This window comes from Leptodactylus fuscus, chromosome 8, assembly GCF_031893055.1.
Source record: "Leptodactylus fuscus isolate aLepFus1 chromosome 8, aLepFus1.hap2, whole genome shotgun sequence".
Taxonomy (NCBI): domain Eukaryota; kingdom Metazoa; phylum Chordata; class Amphibia; order Anura; family Leptodactylidae; genus Leptodactylus; species Leptodactylus fuscus.
Window position 1 is genome coordinate 11,752,079 of NC_134272.1, and position 17,622 is coordinate 11,769,700.

Below are 17,622 nucleotides of genomic sequence, written 5' to 3' on the forward strand. Positions count from 1 at the left end.
TTCAAGTAATAAGTAGCCTATATGCGCAGACCCTCCCTTACATTATATGGCTGTATGATATGCATTAGATCTTTTTTCTTGGGATCTGTTCACACATAGTATTAGCAGCCGGGCGTTCCTTTTGCACTAATAGAGGTGAATGTGTCTAATACATTGTGCGATGTTATCGGTGATCTCACCGGTCCGTACCGGCCCTATTATATCTACTGCGCATACGTGAACTGTAATGTGATCAATAAACTGGCAAGGACATGGCAATAGTAAGTCAGTGAGAGCTACTGAGCATGTGCGGACTGTGATTGGGGCGTGTCATGGTTCACATGTGTCAGTACACACAACACTGCAAGTCTGATGGCGGTTTAATGGGGTAAGTGTTTAATCTTCTATTGCTGACAATTCTCACAATGCTACTCTCTGCTATGCTGTCTGTGCATTGATGACATAGATATATTTATACACACACACACACACACACACACACACACACACACTGTGGGGGTTTAGCTCAGTAGTATGAGTATATATATATATATATATATATATATATATACTGTCTGCACACGTATGAGAGTAACAATATTGTTATAAGCTTTGCATTTGTAACATTTTAGGCCCAGTTCCCATCTGGTTTCCATTCGGGAAGTCCACTGGGGGACCCCTCAAATGGAAACCTATACACATAAAAAAGCGATTAACTAAAGAAACCACACGGACCTATAGACTATAATGGGGTTTGTGTGGTTTCCGCATGACACCTGCAGAGAGAAAAGTCCTGCAAGCCGCACATGAACCCCATTATAGTCTATAGGTCCGTGTGGTTTCTTTAGTTAATCGCTTTTTTATGTGTATAGGTTTCCATTTGAGGGGTTGCCAAACGGAAACCCGAACGCAGATGTGATCCGGGCCTAGTAATGAAGCTTGTTCTGGCCGTGTACTATGTGATGGATTTGTGACTCCTGTGCACTGACGTTTATAAGAACTTTATTTTCATCATTGATTTTGCACATTGTTTATTGATTGACTTATTTATTGCTGTAATAATTGACAGATTTGTAATGGATTTGTATTTTGCTATAATAGTTTGCACAAATCACTATGGCATTGCTAACGTCACATATGGAATACTATCACTTTTTCCTAAATATCGGAGAGTTGTCTTTTTTGATCTATCTATCCATCTATCTCCTATCTATCTATCCATCTATCCATCATCTATCTATCTAAGATCAGTTTTCTTGCTTTAAAAATTTGCAAATGTTATAACTTTTTGCAATTTTACACCAAACATGTCACTTTTCCATAAAAGCATAGTGGGACGGCTGTGGCCCTTGTGGACAGATTTACATATGACGCACTTCAGCCTCTCAATAAATTTGGCACATTTTACTCCAGCGTCCTTAGTCGATCCCCCCCAGCTCCCTATAGCACTGTGGTGTAGTCACGGGGGCCCAAACATAACACTAATAATTGGGTGACTCTATCTCCGGATTACGCGGGTTCCATCTTTGTCAGTGATTCCGTCTTTCTGTATCTTTTGATCAGACATGAAAGTTTCTCACATAAGATCAGCCTTTTCCTGCCAGAGCTGCGCTCATCCTCGCCTCAACATATGGCAGGAGTGTAATAAACCAATTAGATTAGTTTTTTAATTATTTACAGGCGCGCTCTGGCGGTGCGCCCGGCCCGGTGTGACATAGCTGGGGTTGTGGTTGTACAAGGGGTTTGATGTGACGCCTTATCAGGGTATTACATGACTTAGCACTAGTAGGAGCCATGTATGGGGACGCTCGCTCAGCTGTGGCCTATATTCAGCGAGGAGCGGCATGAATTATACATCATACTGTATGTAGAACAATATCAGAGGATTGTCCAGGCCGAGCGAGGACATGGGACATCTCCGAGTACATACAGTATATCACGCATAGCAGACGTCTTACCCTCCCCCATAAGAAGCTTCTGCTCGCTGCAAATAGATAGGACCCGACCAGTCGGACTTGGCCCCACCAGATAAAATGCTTCAACACCCCCTAGGAAATAGTCCATCGTAACCTTTCAATTTGGGGCACTCTATTCCAAATTCCACTTGAACTTCAGCATCAAAATCAGCTTAAAATTCAGCACCAAAATCCTCATCTTTTTTTGTCAAGCAGAATCTGCTTCACATTCCTGAAGAAGAAATTTTCTGTTTGGCAAATTCAGTTCCAAATTCGTACATGTGAACTTATCCTAGGAGTCTGCAGCGGATTTGGGGGCCCTCGAATCTGTGGCAGATTCCATCTGGAATCTGCATTACGTTGTTTGTTAAAGATGAACCAAGTTGTGACACATTTACGACAGTGTCTAGTCTTGACCACAATTGTAAATGTTGGTATAACCTCAACTACAAGTCCCAGACTAGAAATAACTAGTGCACTCTGCAACACTACAGCATAGCCTGTGAATGAATGCTCCTCGGGGGCGGGGCTATCCTGTGACATTAGGATTAACCACATGGACAGGCTTTATAGGGTGGCCATCTTCTGGATTCTTCAGGTATGTAGCATGGTGTTGGGCTCTACCCTGGCAAATGCCACCTTTGCACATGTAGACAGAGATCAGCGGCTGCCAGCGGGACAGCACCTGAAATCCAGGACTGTCCTGCTGGATCTGGGATGTAGCCATAGGAGACCAATAATGTCAACCTAATGCCAACCAACCATCTCTGCCCCTCATTGTGTGCACCAGACTCTGCACAAAGCCTGCGCAATTTTATTACCAAAGGTATTGGTCACAGACAAGATGGCGGACAGAAGGTGACTTGGAAGGTGCACAGAGCAGAAGAGACAATATAGTGATATGGAATACATATGCCAGAAGGAAATAATCCATGTAGTGACTCAGAGCGGAGACGCCGCTGTCAGCACAAGATGTAATTTTCCACTGTCATTATAATGTGCAGCCATTTGGTGCTTCATGTTCTGACTCCGGGACATCATCCTAACAAAGTCACTAACGCTGGCACAGAAAGAAGGATGTGTCACATGACTGTAAATGTTTACTATCACATATATGACGCCAAAGCCGGGGAATACATTCATGGATAGGTCACCGTGACTGATTTGTACAGCGCCTCCCTTGTCCGTGGGCTATGTCTGGTACTGCAGCTTAGACGCATATAGGGCTATGAAGCTAATGTTTGTGGTGACACATCGTCTCCCCGCAGCCCAGTACACAAAGAAATCAGAACTAAAAATTATTCCCATTTTACACATTTCCTCACTTCTTTACTGTTTAATATCCTGAGGCTGTCGGGGGTCGGCTGTTATATTCTTCTGCGAACTGCTACCTGAGCGAGAAGGACAAAAACATCATTGTGTAGTAGGAAGAGACAGTCTGCGGGATTGTAAGACTCGCTGTGGAGATATACGGGCTGTGATATCACTATGGAGATTACTAAGACGTCTGTATTATATCTGTACTGTGACATCACCGTGATATTACAGTACAGGGATAATACACAGTGATGTCACAGTACAGAGATAATACACACAGTGATGTCACAGTACAGGGATAATACACACAGTGATGTCACAGTACAGAGATAATACACACAGTGATGTCACAGTACAGGGATAATACACACAGCGATGTCACAGTACAGAGATAATACACACAGTGATGTCACAGTACAGAGATAATACACACAGTGATGTCACAGTACAGAGATAATACACACAGTGATGTCACAGTACAGGATAATACACACAGTGATGTCACAGTACAGAGATAATACACACAGTGATGTCACAGTACAGGATAATACACACAGTGATGTCACAGTACAGGGATAATACACACAGTGATGTCACAGTACAGAGATAATACACACAGTGATGTCACAGTACAGAGATAATACACACAGTGATGTCACAGTACAGAGATAATACACACAGTGATGTCACAGTACAGGGATAATACACACAGTGATGTCACAGTACAGGATAATACACAGTGATGTCACAGTACAGGATAATACACACAGTGATGTCACAGTACAGAGATAATACACACAGTGATGTCACAGTACAGAGATAATACACACAGTGATGTCACAGTACAGAGATAATACACACAGTGATGTCACAGTACAGAGATAATACACACAGTGATGTCACAGTACAGGGATAATACACACAGTGATGTCACAGTACAGGGATAATACACACAGTGATGTCACAGTACAGAGATAATACACACAGTGATGTCACAGTACAGGGATAATACACACAGTGATGTCACAGTACAGAGATAATACACACAGTGATGTCACAGTACACGGATAATACACACAGTGATGTCACAGTACAGGATAATACACACAGTGATGTCATAGTACTTAGGTAGAGTTGTTTACACCATATCATCATAGCAGTTTGTCTGGGTGAAAGCGACTCCCTTAGCTTTTGGGCCCTATAGTAGCTGCCATGTCTGTTCCTCTGGTAGTTGCCCCCATCTTGATACTAGACGGCCTTCTGTGCAGACTCGGTTGCAGCCTGACAAACTCATAATTATTCTTAAAGGAACACTCTGAGTAAAACTGATATGGAGGGGGCGGAGCTTGAAAGAGATTAAAAGAAATTCCCGGTGTCATGATCCACCACTCAGACCATGTACACATTACACAGAGGCTTTTCCCCGAGTACTCCTTTAGGGGGATGAACATCTACAATCCTACAGACTGGTTTTCATTAGAGTTTCCCTTTAAGCAGTTCCATAGGCGTATGATATTCCAGTGAATATATATAATTAGTATACAGTGTTTGTACAGAGGTGTAAAGTACTCATCTTTACAAAGAAAAAGGAGCAACGAGTGATATATTTAATGTGTGACAGTGTCAGTGATGTGACTGCTGGGAATAGGTTATACAAGGCTCCCGCTGCCTCATCTTCACATTTAATTCATGTTTTTAGCTTTAATCTGGACTCCTAATATGTGTTACCCTACAGCGCAGTTATACCCTCACCAGTATCTATTATATACGAGACTGATCTACTGCAGTGCTTACCCTTACCATGAATACAATGATAGAAATGCAGTGAAGACTGACACAAGTAATAGACAATGGGCACATTCACTAAGACCTGTGTTTTAGAAACCAATCTCCTTAATCTGTGCTCTGATGGCACTTAAAGGAGCGAACACCAGAAAATAATAAGTACTCCAGAAAACTAGCACAAGTAACCGGGATGTGAAGGCCGCACTCATCCTCCTCCCTCCGTCTAACATACAGTCATGGGATTAAGATCTGGGGAGTTTCCAGGCCATGGACCCAAAATCTCTCTGTTTTGTTCCCTGAGCCATTTAGTTCTCCCCTTTGCTTTATGGCAAGGTGCTCCATCATGCTGGAAAAGGCATTGTTGATGGCCAAACTGCTCTTGGACGGTTGGGAGAAGTTGATCTTGGAAGACATTCTGGTCCCATTCTTTATTCATGGCTGTGTTTTTAGGCAAGACTGTGAGAGAGCCGATTCCCTTGGCTGAGAAGTAACCCCACACATGAATGGTTTCAGGATGCTTTACAGTTGGCATGAGACAAGACTGGTGGTAGCGCTCACCTTGTCTTCTCTGAATAAGCTGTTTTCCAGATGCCCCAAACAATCGAAAAGGGGATTCATCAGAGAAAATGACTTTATCCCAGTCCTCAGCAGTCCACTCCCTGTACCTTTTGCAGGATATCAGTCTGTCCCTGATGTTTTTTCTGGAGAGAAGTGGCTTCTTTGCTGCCCTCCTTGAGACCAGGCCTTTCTCCAAGAGTCTCCGCCTCACAGTGCGTGCAGATGCACTCACACCTGCCTGCTGCCATTCCTGAGCAAGCTCTGCACTGCTGGTAGCCCGATCCCGCAGCTGAAACACTTTTAAGAGACGGTCCTGGCGATTGCTGGTCTTTCTTGGGCGCCCTGGATCCTTTTTGCCAACAATGGAACCTCTCTCCTTGAAGTTCTTGATGATGCGATAGATTGTTGACTGAGGTGCAATCTTTCTAGCTGCGATACTCTGCCCTGTTAGGCCATTTTTGCGCAGTGCAATGATGACTGCAGGTGTTTCTTTAGAGATAACCATGGTTAACAGAAGAGAAACAATGATGCCAAGCACCAGCCTTCTTTTATAGTGTCCAGTGGTGTCATTCTTACTTAATCATGACAGATTGATCTCCAGCCCTGTCCTCAGCAACACCCACACCTGTGTTACTGGAGCAATCACTGAAACGATGTTAGCGGGTCCTTTTAAGGCAGGGCTGCAATGATGTTGAAATGTGTCTTGGGGGATAAAGTTCATTTTCTAGGCAAATATTGACTTTGCAAGTAATTGCTGTTAAGCTGATCACTCTTTATAACATTCTGGAGTATATGCAAATTGCCATTAGGAAAACTGAAGCAGTAGACTTTGTAACAATTAATATTTGTATCATTCTCAAAAGTTTTGGCCATGACTGTATTTTCCATCTATCTCTGTATTTGATATGTATGTCATATCTATCTATCTATCTATCTATCTATCTATCTATCTATCTATCTCCTATCTATCTATCTATCTATCTATCTATCTATCTATCTCCTATCTATCTATCTATCTATCTATCTATCTATCTACCTTTCATCCAGGGCAGATGGCCACTATAATGAGTATATCATGCACCGGATTACCCAGCTTTTCACGCCCTCACACATTGGTTTCAATGGGCACCATGTAATACTTCATCTTCCCCTTGGAGGCGCTGCAGGTAAATCAGTCACTTGTTGCAGACTTCTCCCGCAGTTCACAGCTGATCCCTGGCGGTTCCAGTATCAGGAAACCCTAAGATCAGTTTCTTCTGATGGATTTATAACAGCAGAACCCCCCTTTAAGCTTATTCCTCCTTGTGCGGAGGTGCTGAGGCCCTGATCTTCGGTGCGCTCTGTGGTGACAGCTTCTCCTGACTTTGCATGTAGATTAACTGCGGTAATTTGCATAAGAAGTGAGAAGAGAAGGCATTCTCTGTCAGAGCTGCACCTTTACCTCCAGAGCTGTCAGCAGACCTATAACATGACTTATGGGGGGGGGGCACAAGGAAGCCATGAGCCAGCAGCAGAAGCCGCCTGTACTATAATATATACCGCAACGCAGCAACAAATACACCTCAAACAAGATTTGTATTAATCTCCACAACTGTGCAGATGAAATGAGACTTCGCCGGGATTAGTGCAGTGTAATAACCCAGCTGTCAAGACATAGATCGGACCTGGCCATGCTGGATTTGTCCTGCTCCCTGAGCACAGCCAGCGCCTGACATGTCAACAAAGGAGCAATGGAGCGTGTGCTTGTACTCCGCACCCTGTGCAACATCTCTGTGTACTGTCAGTGAATGGCAACATCCTACTATACATGAAAACCCCTATAGACCCACTACTTATCACAGCTGAGGGTTTGGTACAGTTGTATCCAGTCTAGACAATCCTTTACTGATCTCCCACAGGGTATATTGTCCTTTTGTTCACTGCTATACAATATATCGGCCCCTATACAGTATACTGTCCTTATTACAGGCTCCCATGCAGTTTACTGTTCCCATTACCTGCTCCTATACAGTATACTGTCCACATTACAAGTTCTCCTACAGTATACTGTCCCCATTACAGACCACCATACAGTATACTGTCCCCATTAGAGGCCCCCTACAGTATAATGTCCCCATTTCCTGCTCCTATACAGTATACTGTCCCTATTACCTGTTCCTATACAGTATATAACCATTACAGGCCCCCATATAGTATACTGTTCCCATTATAGACCACCATACAGTATACTGTCCCTATTACCTGCTCCTATACTGTATATTTATTCCCATTACAGGCCCCCATACAGTACAATGTCCCTATTACAGGCCCCAAACAGTAAACTATTCCCATTACCTGCTCCTATACAGTATACTGTCCCCATTACAGGCCCCCATACAGTATACTGTCCACATTACAGGCCCCCATGCAGTATACTGTTCCAGTTACAGGCCCCTATAGAGTACACTATATACAGGGCCTATGTTACAGCTCTCCATGCAGTCAGTTTCCATGTTACAGGCCCCTGTGCAGTATACTGTTCCTAATACAGGCCCCCATGTTACAGACCTCCATACAGTAAGGGCCTATATTACAGGACCTCATACTTTGTGCTTTTATTCCTGACCATTGGCAATATCTCTGTCTACTGTCATTGATTGGGCACATCCTTCTATACATGAAGATCATCCTTCTGTAGACCTATTACTGTTCTCAGCTGAGGGTTTGCTACCATTGTATCCAGTCTAGTGAGTTTATCACATTAGCCGCCTTGATCACTGTGTCGTCCTGATTGTTACAATGTATCGGCGCAGGAAACAGATATGAGAAATACGATGAGATCTCAGGAGAAAGCCCATCATGTGACTCCTATACACAGCGCCACCATGACGGGGAAGCCACAGGTTGTAATATATCAGCAATTAATATATATACGGCTATAAAGTGATCGCACCCCAGGGAGAGATTTATTAGATTTCTCATTTACGTTCTTCTATATAAACATTTCGTCTTGTACGTTTTACAGCCGCGTTGCGCGCTCCTTTATGCTGAGTCAGGGAACGCTCGCCATGCTGCATATATAATACGGATATAAAATAATAACTTATTACCGGCCTGTAATATATCACCGGGCAAGATGAATTCAGCTGGTGGAATATGCAAATATAATGAGTGGTGTTTACATGAACGTGTCTCCATATATCTGAGCACCATCAGCTAATAATTTACATAGACGTCCCCGGGGTCATAAATAGTGAAAACCGCAGCTCGCTAGTCATCCGGAGAGATGGAAAAGGTTATTAAAGGGGAAGTCCTGTGTGGGTGGTTCCTAGAAGGACCCTCATCTATTACCTAGCGGCTACAAAGAGTGTCTCTCTCTCTGGAGGATTCGGCATGTCCGTGTGTTATATGGTCAGCCCATAGATATCAATGAGACCTATGCAATACTTCATTTGTCCTCTGGTGGTGCTGCAGGGAAACTGAACCCTTGCCAGATTGTTGCACACATTAGAGCTGATCGCTAGAGGTTCCAACATGGGATGACATGTGATCATCTCAATATCGGGAGACCCTTGTTAGAGCACCCTGAGCTAAAAGAGGCCCCCAATGTATTAGTAGGAGCCATGTAGGACATTGCCCAGAGCAAATGATGGACACTATATGACTTCTGCATTGGTGTATACTAGGGTTATTACGGTCCGCAGCCCCGAGACCGGCAGAATAGCTTACATTGACCTGAACATGGAAAAATTTTAAGCAAATTTCCACTTTGAACGAAATGTAACTATTGAATCTTCATAAAAAGTTGAACAACTTTGCAAATAGTTCCCTTTACTGTTTGTACAGATTTCCTCTTATCCCCCATTCATAGCCGATTTCCCTATCCGATTGTCCTATTATTGACTCCACCCCTTTGCCAACTCTATAACAGTCACCTGAGCCCCATCCTACACAGTGACAGGGATTCAGCCGGTTTAGCTTTGGCTGTGACTAGAGAAGAACGAACGTGGCTGACCCCACAGAGCGACTGAATCATTTGGCGTCATCTCAGAATAGTCTGCCGCAAACAACCATCACCGAGATGCCAGGACTGAGGCTTCTGTGCACGTCTTGTTTTTCAGCCGAGCTCTGCCATATAATTCATGTGTCACAACCGTCAATTGTGTTTGTCACTTTTCAGCGTTAATATGTATTTATCTGGCCGGCAGCGGCAGGCGCAGGCTCCTTGTTTACCTATGGGCTCGGCTTTCTGCCCGCGTAGTAATATTCCAGACAAAGCCGCAAATATCGCATTATAAAAAAACATAGAATTCTTAAAAAGAAGATTATTTTTGTAGAATTGCAGTGCAGTATGTTTATGATTTGCTCTACTGAGTTAGTAGATGGCTGCTCGAGTCAGGATTCTGGCTACTAAGAGCGTCTCTCGGTCTGGAGGACCCAGCCTGTCCTACAATACATGGACAGCCTATTCATGTGAATGGAGACTGTGTAATGCTTGATATCGCCTGCGGAGGCGCTGCAGGGAAATTGAACACTTCATGGGCGATTCTACTACCGATGACTGTTGATCACTGGGGTTCCGGCTTTAGGACACTCTGTGATCAACTTGCCAACGGGGCCTTGTAACAAAAGCAGAGACCCCCTTTATACTAGAACGATGGGCGACAACAACCAACGAAATAGTCATTCCAGCTACCACATAGAAATATATCAGTGCATATCACCATAGATATCAGATTGCTATTCAGGAGTCTGGGAAAGCTGAGTTATGACCATTGTGGTTGCATTATAAGGCTATCCCCATCTCCGATATTACGACATATCCCTAAATGTCTGATAGATACGGGTCCTAGCTTAGGTGCCGCACCTATCCCAAAAATGGGGTCCTCCAACCCCCATTTTGAATACACTGTGACTAGAGAGGTCTCTGTAGGTCTCTCCATTTACTTCTATAGGACATCCAAAATTTCAGATGCATTCTAGTAGATTCTATAGGCCATTATTCTACATTAATCTGTACGCAGCATGTCCACAACGTCTAATACTGATGTGATGTATCAATGACACACTGTAACAAACCCCCCCCCATGTTATCACTGCAATTCTCTTATGTAATAGTTACACAATCCGCGATGTTCTAGTATCGTCACCATAACCACAAGAAATTGCACAAGAGATTAGTAGATGTTCTGCAAAGATGAATGGGATGGGATTCCTAAGCAGGGATTTGAATGACTGGTATTAAAGGGGTTTCCAAGCTAAATTGACTGATAAACCTAACTGAAAGACAGGTCACTAATATCAGATCTGTGGGGGGTCAGACACCAGACAGCCCCAGTGATCAGCTGTTCTCAGAGAATGGAGCAGGAAGCAGACAGTGCTGTTCTCTGTGTAGTGGCCAGACCAGGTACTGCGGATGAGCTCCCATTCATCTGAATGGGAATTAAACTGCAGTACCTCATTTCTGCCACTAAATGGAGAACACCGCTGTCTGCTTCCTGCTCCATTCTCTGAGAACAGCTGATGACTGGGGCTGTCGGGTGTCTGACCCCCCACAGATCTGATATTAGTGACCTATTCTATACTTTTATCCCAGAAAACCCCTTTAACTACGAGATATACTAACTGTAAAGGGAATTGGAACTAGCCGCTATAAAGAGCGTCTCCCACTCTGGAGGACCCAGCTCGTACATTCCAATGGTTTCAGTGGCAGCAGTGTAATACCTCATTTCACCAGTGGTGATGCTGTAGGTTACACACTTCCTTCCAATATCTCCCCCACAGATCACAGCGATCACTGAGGATCTAATACAATTCACAAACAATATATAACGACAGAGACCTCTTGAATGGGATGAATATAATTTTCCGTAGTCGTGGGCATCAGAGAATTTAGCGGTGGATTTTGGGATGGTTTTTGGTTGGCAGTCGTGGCGATGTAATGGGTCTAATATGGGCAGATGGGCTTTATCTGCTATGAATGTAGATGGAAGTGCTGAATACAGGCCACAGTAGTTGCCAGCTATAAATATAAGCCCCCATAGGGCTGTACCCAGCTGGCAGCCTATCAGTCTCCAAATGCGTGTTTGACACAGTATCATGCACCGGATCATGTGCCCGTCCATCGCCTGTACATTATACTGCCACAGAGGAGCTCCATAGCCTTGTAAGGACAAGAGGCTGCAGGCTACGTGCTACGGGGGACTTGTAATACCCCTGCTATCTACTCTAGGGGGCAGATTATCATAGTGCATGAAAATGCTCACCATGTATAATAGATAACTGTACACTATACATGGTGGTCTAAGCCTTGTAGCACTGGGGTATGGGGTACCCCATAGGTAACAACTATAGGAGACATTTATACCCCTGACTTATTAAGCGGGAATCTTTAGAGACTGACTGTGCTTGAGATAGGGACTGCCTAGTATGAGTCCAGCTGGCCAGGGGTGGACAGAGATAGATATGCCCAACCATTATACCCATCATGCACTGGTTTAGGTCTATACATGGCATATGAGCACTGATCACAGTCAGAGCTGTGAGTCTTAGGGGCCCCTTCTGGTCATGGGCCCTTGTGCACTGCTTTAAGTCCCAACCGGATTGTCTACCCTTGCTATGGATGGACCGCTGTGTGACTACTGACTAATACAATAGTCTAGCTTACGTGAGCGATTACTAGGTGGCAGGTATCACCACCAGTGGGCGCCACTACCAGATATCTATGCTTCTATGGACTATAGATCAGATCTGGTGATGGGCATTGACTCGTATAGTCTGTGTGTCTGTCCCCTAATGGCCGCCGGTGCTCATGTCTTGACCATGTACCATTGGGTGTTTTTGTGTATATGTTTGATATGTGAGGGGTTTGGTAGAGGAGTGCGCGGCCGCCATCTGCGGTATATGGCGATCTTGTGGACTATAGAGCAAAAGAGTGTGTATTGTTACATACAGTCTATGTGTCTGCCCCCTACACTGAACATGGCCACCAGCACCGGTATTCTGACCATGTATTCGTAGATTTTTTTGTGTGTTTTTGTGTCTATGTGAGGGATTAGACAGAAGAGGAAGGGGTAACCATCTGGAGTGCCTTGTCCCCCTCCCCACCCCACGGAGGGCTCCTTTAAATTTGCACTTTTTGGATTCATCAGAATTAGGGGTGACCTTCAAGTGCGTCGTCGCCTCCTCAGAATTGAGGGCCCGCTACATTTATAATAGCGGCGGCGCGTCGTGTTTGTGGTGTCGTCTGGAGCTCCATTTTATCTCATTTAGACTATAGAAGGTGAACGGATCTGGAAGTCAAAACATGAGAGATTGGAGAAAGCTTGATTAATCTGCGCAATGAAAAGAAGATTAAATACAGGGGGAATCTGTGACTTAGGCAACGCAAGGAGTTTTATTGTCTTCTTAACCCTTCCTGGGCTCAACGACAAACATTGGGAAGCCTAGCAGCTCCTAGACTACTAACAACCCATCGCCGTGACTCCTCGATCCCCCTCCATGTCCCGGTGCCCCTTTAATGTCCCTATTTTTGGACCTTTTTTGGTCCGGAATTCCAGATTTTTTTAAAAAAAGCAAAAAGACCCAAACCCAGAAATTTTCAAGCAACAGCTATAACCTATATCCTATAACTTTCGCCCACAGGTGGTATAACATCGGGTCCCTGATAGGGGTTGTAGTCCACGCCAAAAATAAATGACTAAAAAATTGGATATTTTTTGTTTTTGTGGAGTGATATAGATGCAGGTACACACACGCAGTCAGGCGCAGACCGCGGCGCTCTCCACCGAGTCTCTGGACACTGGCTGCGAAGTGGTTAACCCTTTCCGCAGAGCAGAACTCCATAGCAATGCTCTGGTAGGTATCTCCCACACACAAGCTAATATTAGAAAATATCCCACATTGAAGAAAAAAAAAAAATCAACATAGAAACAGAACGGAGTTATTGTCAAACTGATACTTGAGATCCAAGCCAGGGAGTTGGGGAGGAGGGATGAGGGGAGAAGGGTCCTGCGAGAAGTTGAAGGATAGGAGTTCTGTATCCATAGGTATGAGGAACTTATAGGGGACCTTAAAGGGATGGTAAAACTTTACCGTCAATGAGTCTATACAACGTGACCTCTTACGTTCTGCCTGAGGATAGTCAGCCATGGTCTTTAAGAAACCTTAAAGCAGCCGAAGAGTTAAACTTGAGATTGGTTTAAAGGGTGACGTTATTTAATACATAGATATGGTCCATATGAGTTCAAGCAACCTGTGTCTGACCAGTGACCATGAAGCTGCGACCACCCCAGACCATGAACATGGAGAGCTATAGTCGTCTGACATGATATAAAATGTTGAACCCATGGTTGAAAGGTCATAGGTGTCCACCATGACACAACATGATAATGTTAAAGCACGTAGCTCAAAGGTCATATGTGTCCACCATGATACATGAGAATAATACAATGACACTCAGGCCCGTGGATCAGGGGTCATAGGTGTCCACCATGACCTATGAGAATAATACAATGACACACGAGCCTGTGGATCAGGGGTTACAGGTGTCCACCATGACACAATATAATAATGCAGTTATGCACAAGCCCTTAGTTAAGAGGTCATAAGTGCCCACCATGAAACAACCTGAGAATGCAATGACATACAAGCCTATGGTTCAAAGGTCATAGGTGTCTACCATGATGATAATATACCTTCAAGGCAGCAGGTTCTCCATAACCCTGAGTGAGTCATCACCTCTTCGTTCTTCTTGCTGGTTTCATTGTCATTGGTGGATTTCGCCTTACAGACCCCTCTGGAATAGAGCCAATAATCCGTGCCCACCGCTATGGTCATCAGACTAAAAGCAGCGAAGGCCCCCACGGTGGTGATGAGCATCTGAACACCTCTGTCACACATCCTCATTCTTGGTCATGGTAGTTGGGCTCCTTGCTTGAGAGGAACCTGAATGAAGTGAGGTCAAACACCTTGTAAAATGCTAATGCAGAAATAATCCAGACTGGAGAACTTTCGACAAGTTCGGTGACCTTCAGACAGTCAGTGTTTGCTCCTTGACCCTTGTGTGGGGTGTAATAAGTTATAAGGTTGGACTTTGGGATGATCTCCTGGGGTTCAGAGCAATAGAGTTGGAAGTTTCCTAGTGTTCAGTCTCAGAAGTAGATGCCACATTGATCCTGGCTGCAGAGACTGTGGTGCTGAAGGGACAGTTCATGGCCAGGCTGCCTGGTGCTGAAGGGACAGCTCATGGTCGGGTCGGGTGCAGTGATCTGCTGCTGCCTGGTGCTGAAGGAACAGCTGCTGGCCCGGCTCCCTGGTGCTGAAGGGACAGCTCATAGCCGGGCTGTGTGATCAGCTCCTGAGCTTGTGCTGAAGGGGAAGCTCCTAGGGTTGTGTGCTGCTGAAGGGAAGCTCCTTACTCCCTCTTCATTCAGTCACTGCACAAATCTTCTGCCTGCCTTGTCCTTGTGCAAACCCAAATGACGCAAGAAATGTCGGTGCATGATGTAGTAAGTTCCAAACTGAAGCTAAACAGGTTGCTCTTGCAGTCCCCTGGCATGTGTGCCGCCTTGGATCAGCAGCTGAGGGTGCAAACTATACAAGCACCTATGGCAATCCCTCTACTAGGATTCTGTGCAACCCAGTTCTGCCTCCATGAGGACTTGGGGTAGGTAGGTTTAGGGCATAAGCCACTTCTATCTATGCTCATTCTCCTCTGCAAGACAAAGTTCTCATGCCACCTTATGTTGCAGGTTGTAGGAAGTCTCTGTCCTAAAAGTGTCCATTCAGGAGCTGTCACACCTACCTCTGGGCTTTCTGGCACTTGCTCCTGGACTCTTGTGCTCTTCCTCCTTGTGCTGTCTTCTATGTGTGGATCAGATAGTGTCTCCTTGCTCTCATCTGCTCCAATCTCTGCCTGTGTCCTTCCATCCTCTATCCCTCAGCCTCACATCTCCTGACCCCCTCTTCCTCTGATACTTAGTATTACACAGCTATTCTCCAGATCTGCTATCCTCGCCCCTACAACGCCACTCAGACTTTCATTATGCAAAAACTGAAGTCTACTGATGCAGAGAGAATGAGACCCTGGAGAAGGCAGTTTTTAAAGGGACAGTGCCCGTCTTCTGATTGGGGAGCCGCACACACCAGTCTGGCTTATAATTGCCCTCATCTCATTCCAGAGCTGTGCCAGTCTCCTGTTCTGCAAATGTCATCTGGAAAGCATGGCCATGCATGCCGTCAGCACATCTTCAGCTGGCTCTTCCCGATGTCACTTAGAAAGAGCGATGGCCATATAGCAGAGTGCAAAAAAAAAACCAAAGCCCCTGTCTGTGAACTTGCTTCATGTCATTATATCATCTGTAATTCTCTATACATTGGATCGAGAGCTATTAAAATGACTATTCCAAATCCAGGAGTGGATTGAGCAGAAGAGGAGAATTATAAGAACTTCCTAAAATATTCCCCATCACTTTTGTGGTCACTGTTAGGTTTGGCTCAAAAAAAAAGAAGAAGCAAAATCTGCAACAAAAAAAGCTACGTTTTTGCAATGTGGGACCCAGCTCCAAAGATTGATAGGTTACGGTCACCTGTATCAAACAGTATTTTCGCCTTGTGAATCACCGCCTCCGTTATGGAGATATGGCTGTTTTGTTAATATGCAAATGAGCTCTTTGGAGCAATGGTGGCGCCCTCTTCACTTTAAACCCATTGACAAAAATGGGAATATCTGCAATAGAGGCAGCAATGCACAAGGGGAAAATGCTGCTTGATTCAGGTGGCAGTAACCTACCTATCTGCAGGGCTGGAGTGATATGCTGGTTCTGGTGACACACTCCCTATAAAGAGCTATCTGATTTGGAAAATCCATTTGCAAATTATAAGAGATTTTTTTTTTTATTAAAAAAATCAGATCACCCCTTTGAGGCTGAGGTTACATTAAGAACTGCAGCAAAATTTGCAATAGAAGACACAGCTTTTCTGCCACGTGTCCTTATCCTGAGGCTATGATCACATGACCGTATCCATTCCTCGGCTATGAATATAGACAAATTGTTCTGTTTTTATTGGCGGTTTTGCACCTGATTCATGTCCATCTATCTTGTCTTCATGTCTGAATGTCGCCTGTTTTGCCTCCGTTTTTTTACCTGTTGTGGATTTCCCGGGGTAAATGAAGTAATGTACAATTTCCATTGACCTCTATTGTAATACATGGACGTGCCCCTGTTTAATATTGGTCTATAATTTCTGGGGCCTCCTTTCTTTAAACCATAATTTTCAGTTTTTTTCTGGCATGCCCGCCGCTGAAACAGATGAGTCTTGCTGTCCCCAATGATACCAATGATGGAAGCAAAACCTGCGCCAGACTCCAGCTCTTCTTCCTCCATATTACGTTCCCTTCTTCCAGTCTTTTACCCCGGCCCCTTGTACCCCCCTCCTTTCCTATCATGATCTTCCATCTTTCTAATCTTTCTTTACTCTTCTGGGCCAATATCTGCCGCTCATTCTCATCTCCTCCAGTGTTTTTCCTCCTTATCTCGGATTTCAATAAATTTCCTAAATCCATTCCTCAAACTTTAGATATTTAATTGTAGAAATATCCAGATGAAATGATACGAGCTATCTCCCTGCGATCAGACTCTCTCCGGCTTCTATAGTGAGTTACTACAAAGCTCTCCATTGACGCAGGCCAATTGCTTTGCAGATCTCATCTCGTGTCCTCCTGTCAATCTCATTGCTGTCAGATAAGTGTCTGCACTGGGCACAGTTGTACGTCAGGTATCTTAAGGTCTTGGTGACTTAAAGGGAACCTGTCCGGGGGATTGGGGACTCTGAACCAGACACAGGACCTTATGGACCAGGGGTTTAGTGTCCTGGATCGCCATTTTGAAAAACCTAATACTCCCTGCGCCTGCGCAGTTCTTCACTGAAGCCGAGGGAGTACATGACAGATTCAGCGCGCATGCGCCACACCTTCACCTCAATGAAGAACACAGATTCCAGCCCTCACCATCCAAGTGCAGGTCAGGAGATGAAACAACAGATCTGA

At 44.6% G+C, this 17,622-nt stretch overlaps 1 protein-coding gene across 1 annotated transcript in view; it reads right to left on the reverse strand.

The window, feature by feature from the left end:
• Positions 1-14,763, reverse strand: part of CACNG3 (calcium voltage-gated channel auxiliary subunit gamma 3) — a 52,939-nt gene extending 38,176 nt beyond the window's left edge. Inside the window, exon 1 of the mRNA XM_075285620.1 lies at positions 14,270-14,763. Coding sequence (XP_075141721.1) covers positions 14,270-14,480 — 211 coding nt within the window. The 5' untranslated portion in view covers positions 14,481-14,763. The remainder of the gene's footprint in view (positions 1-14,269) is intronic.
• Positions 14,764-17,622: the final 2,859 nt, after the last annotated feature.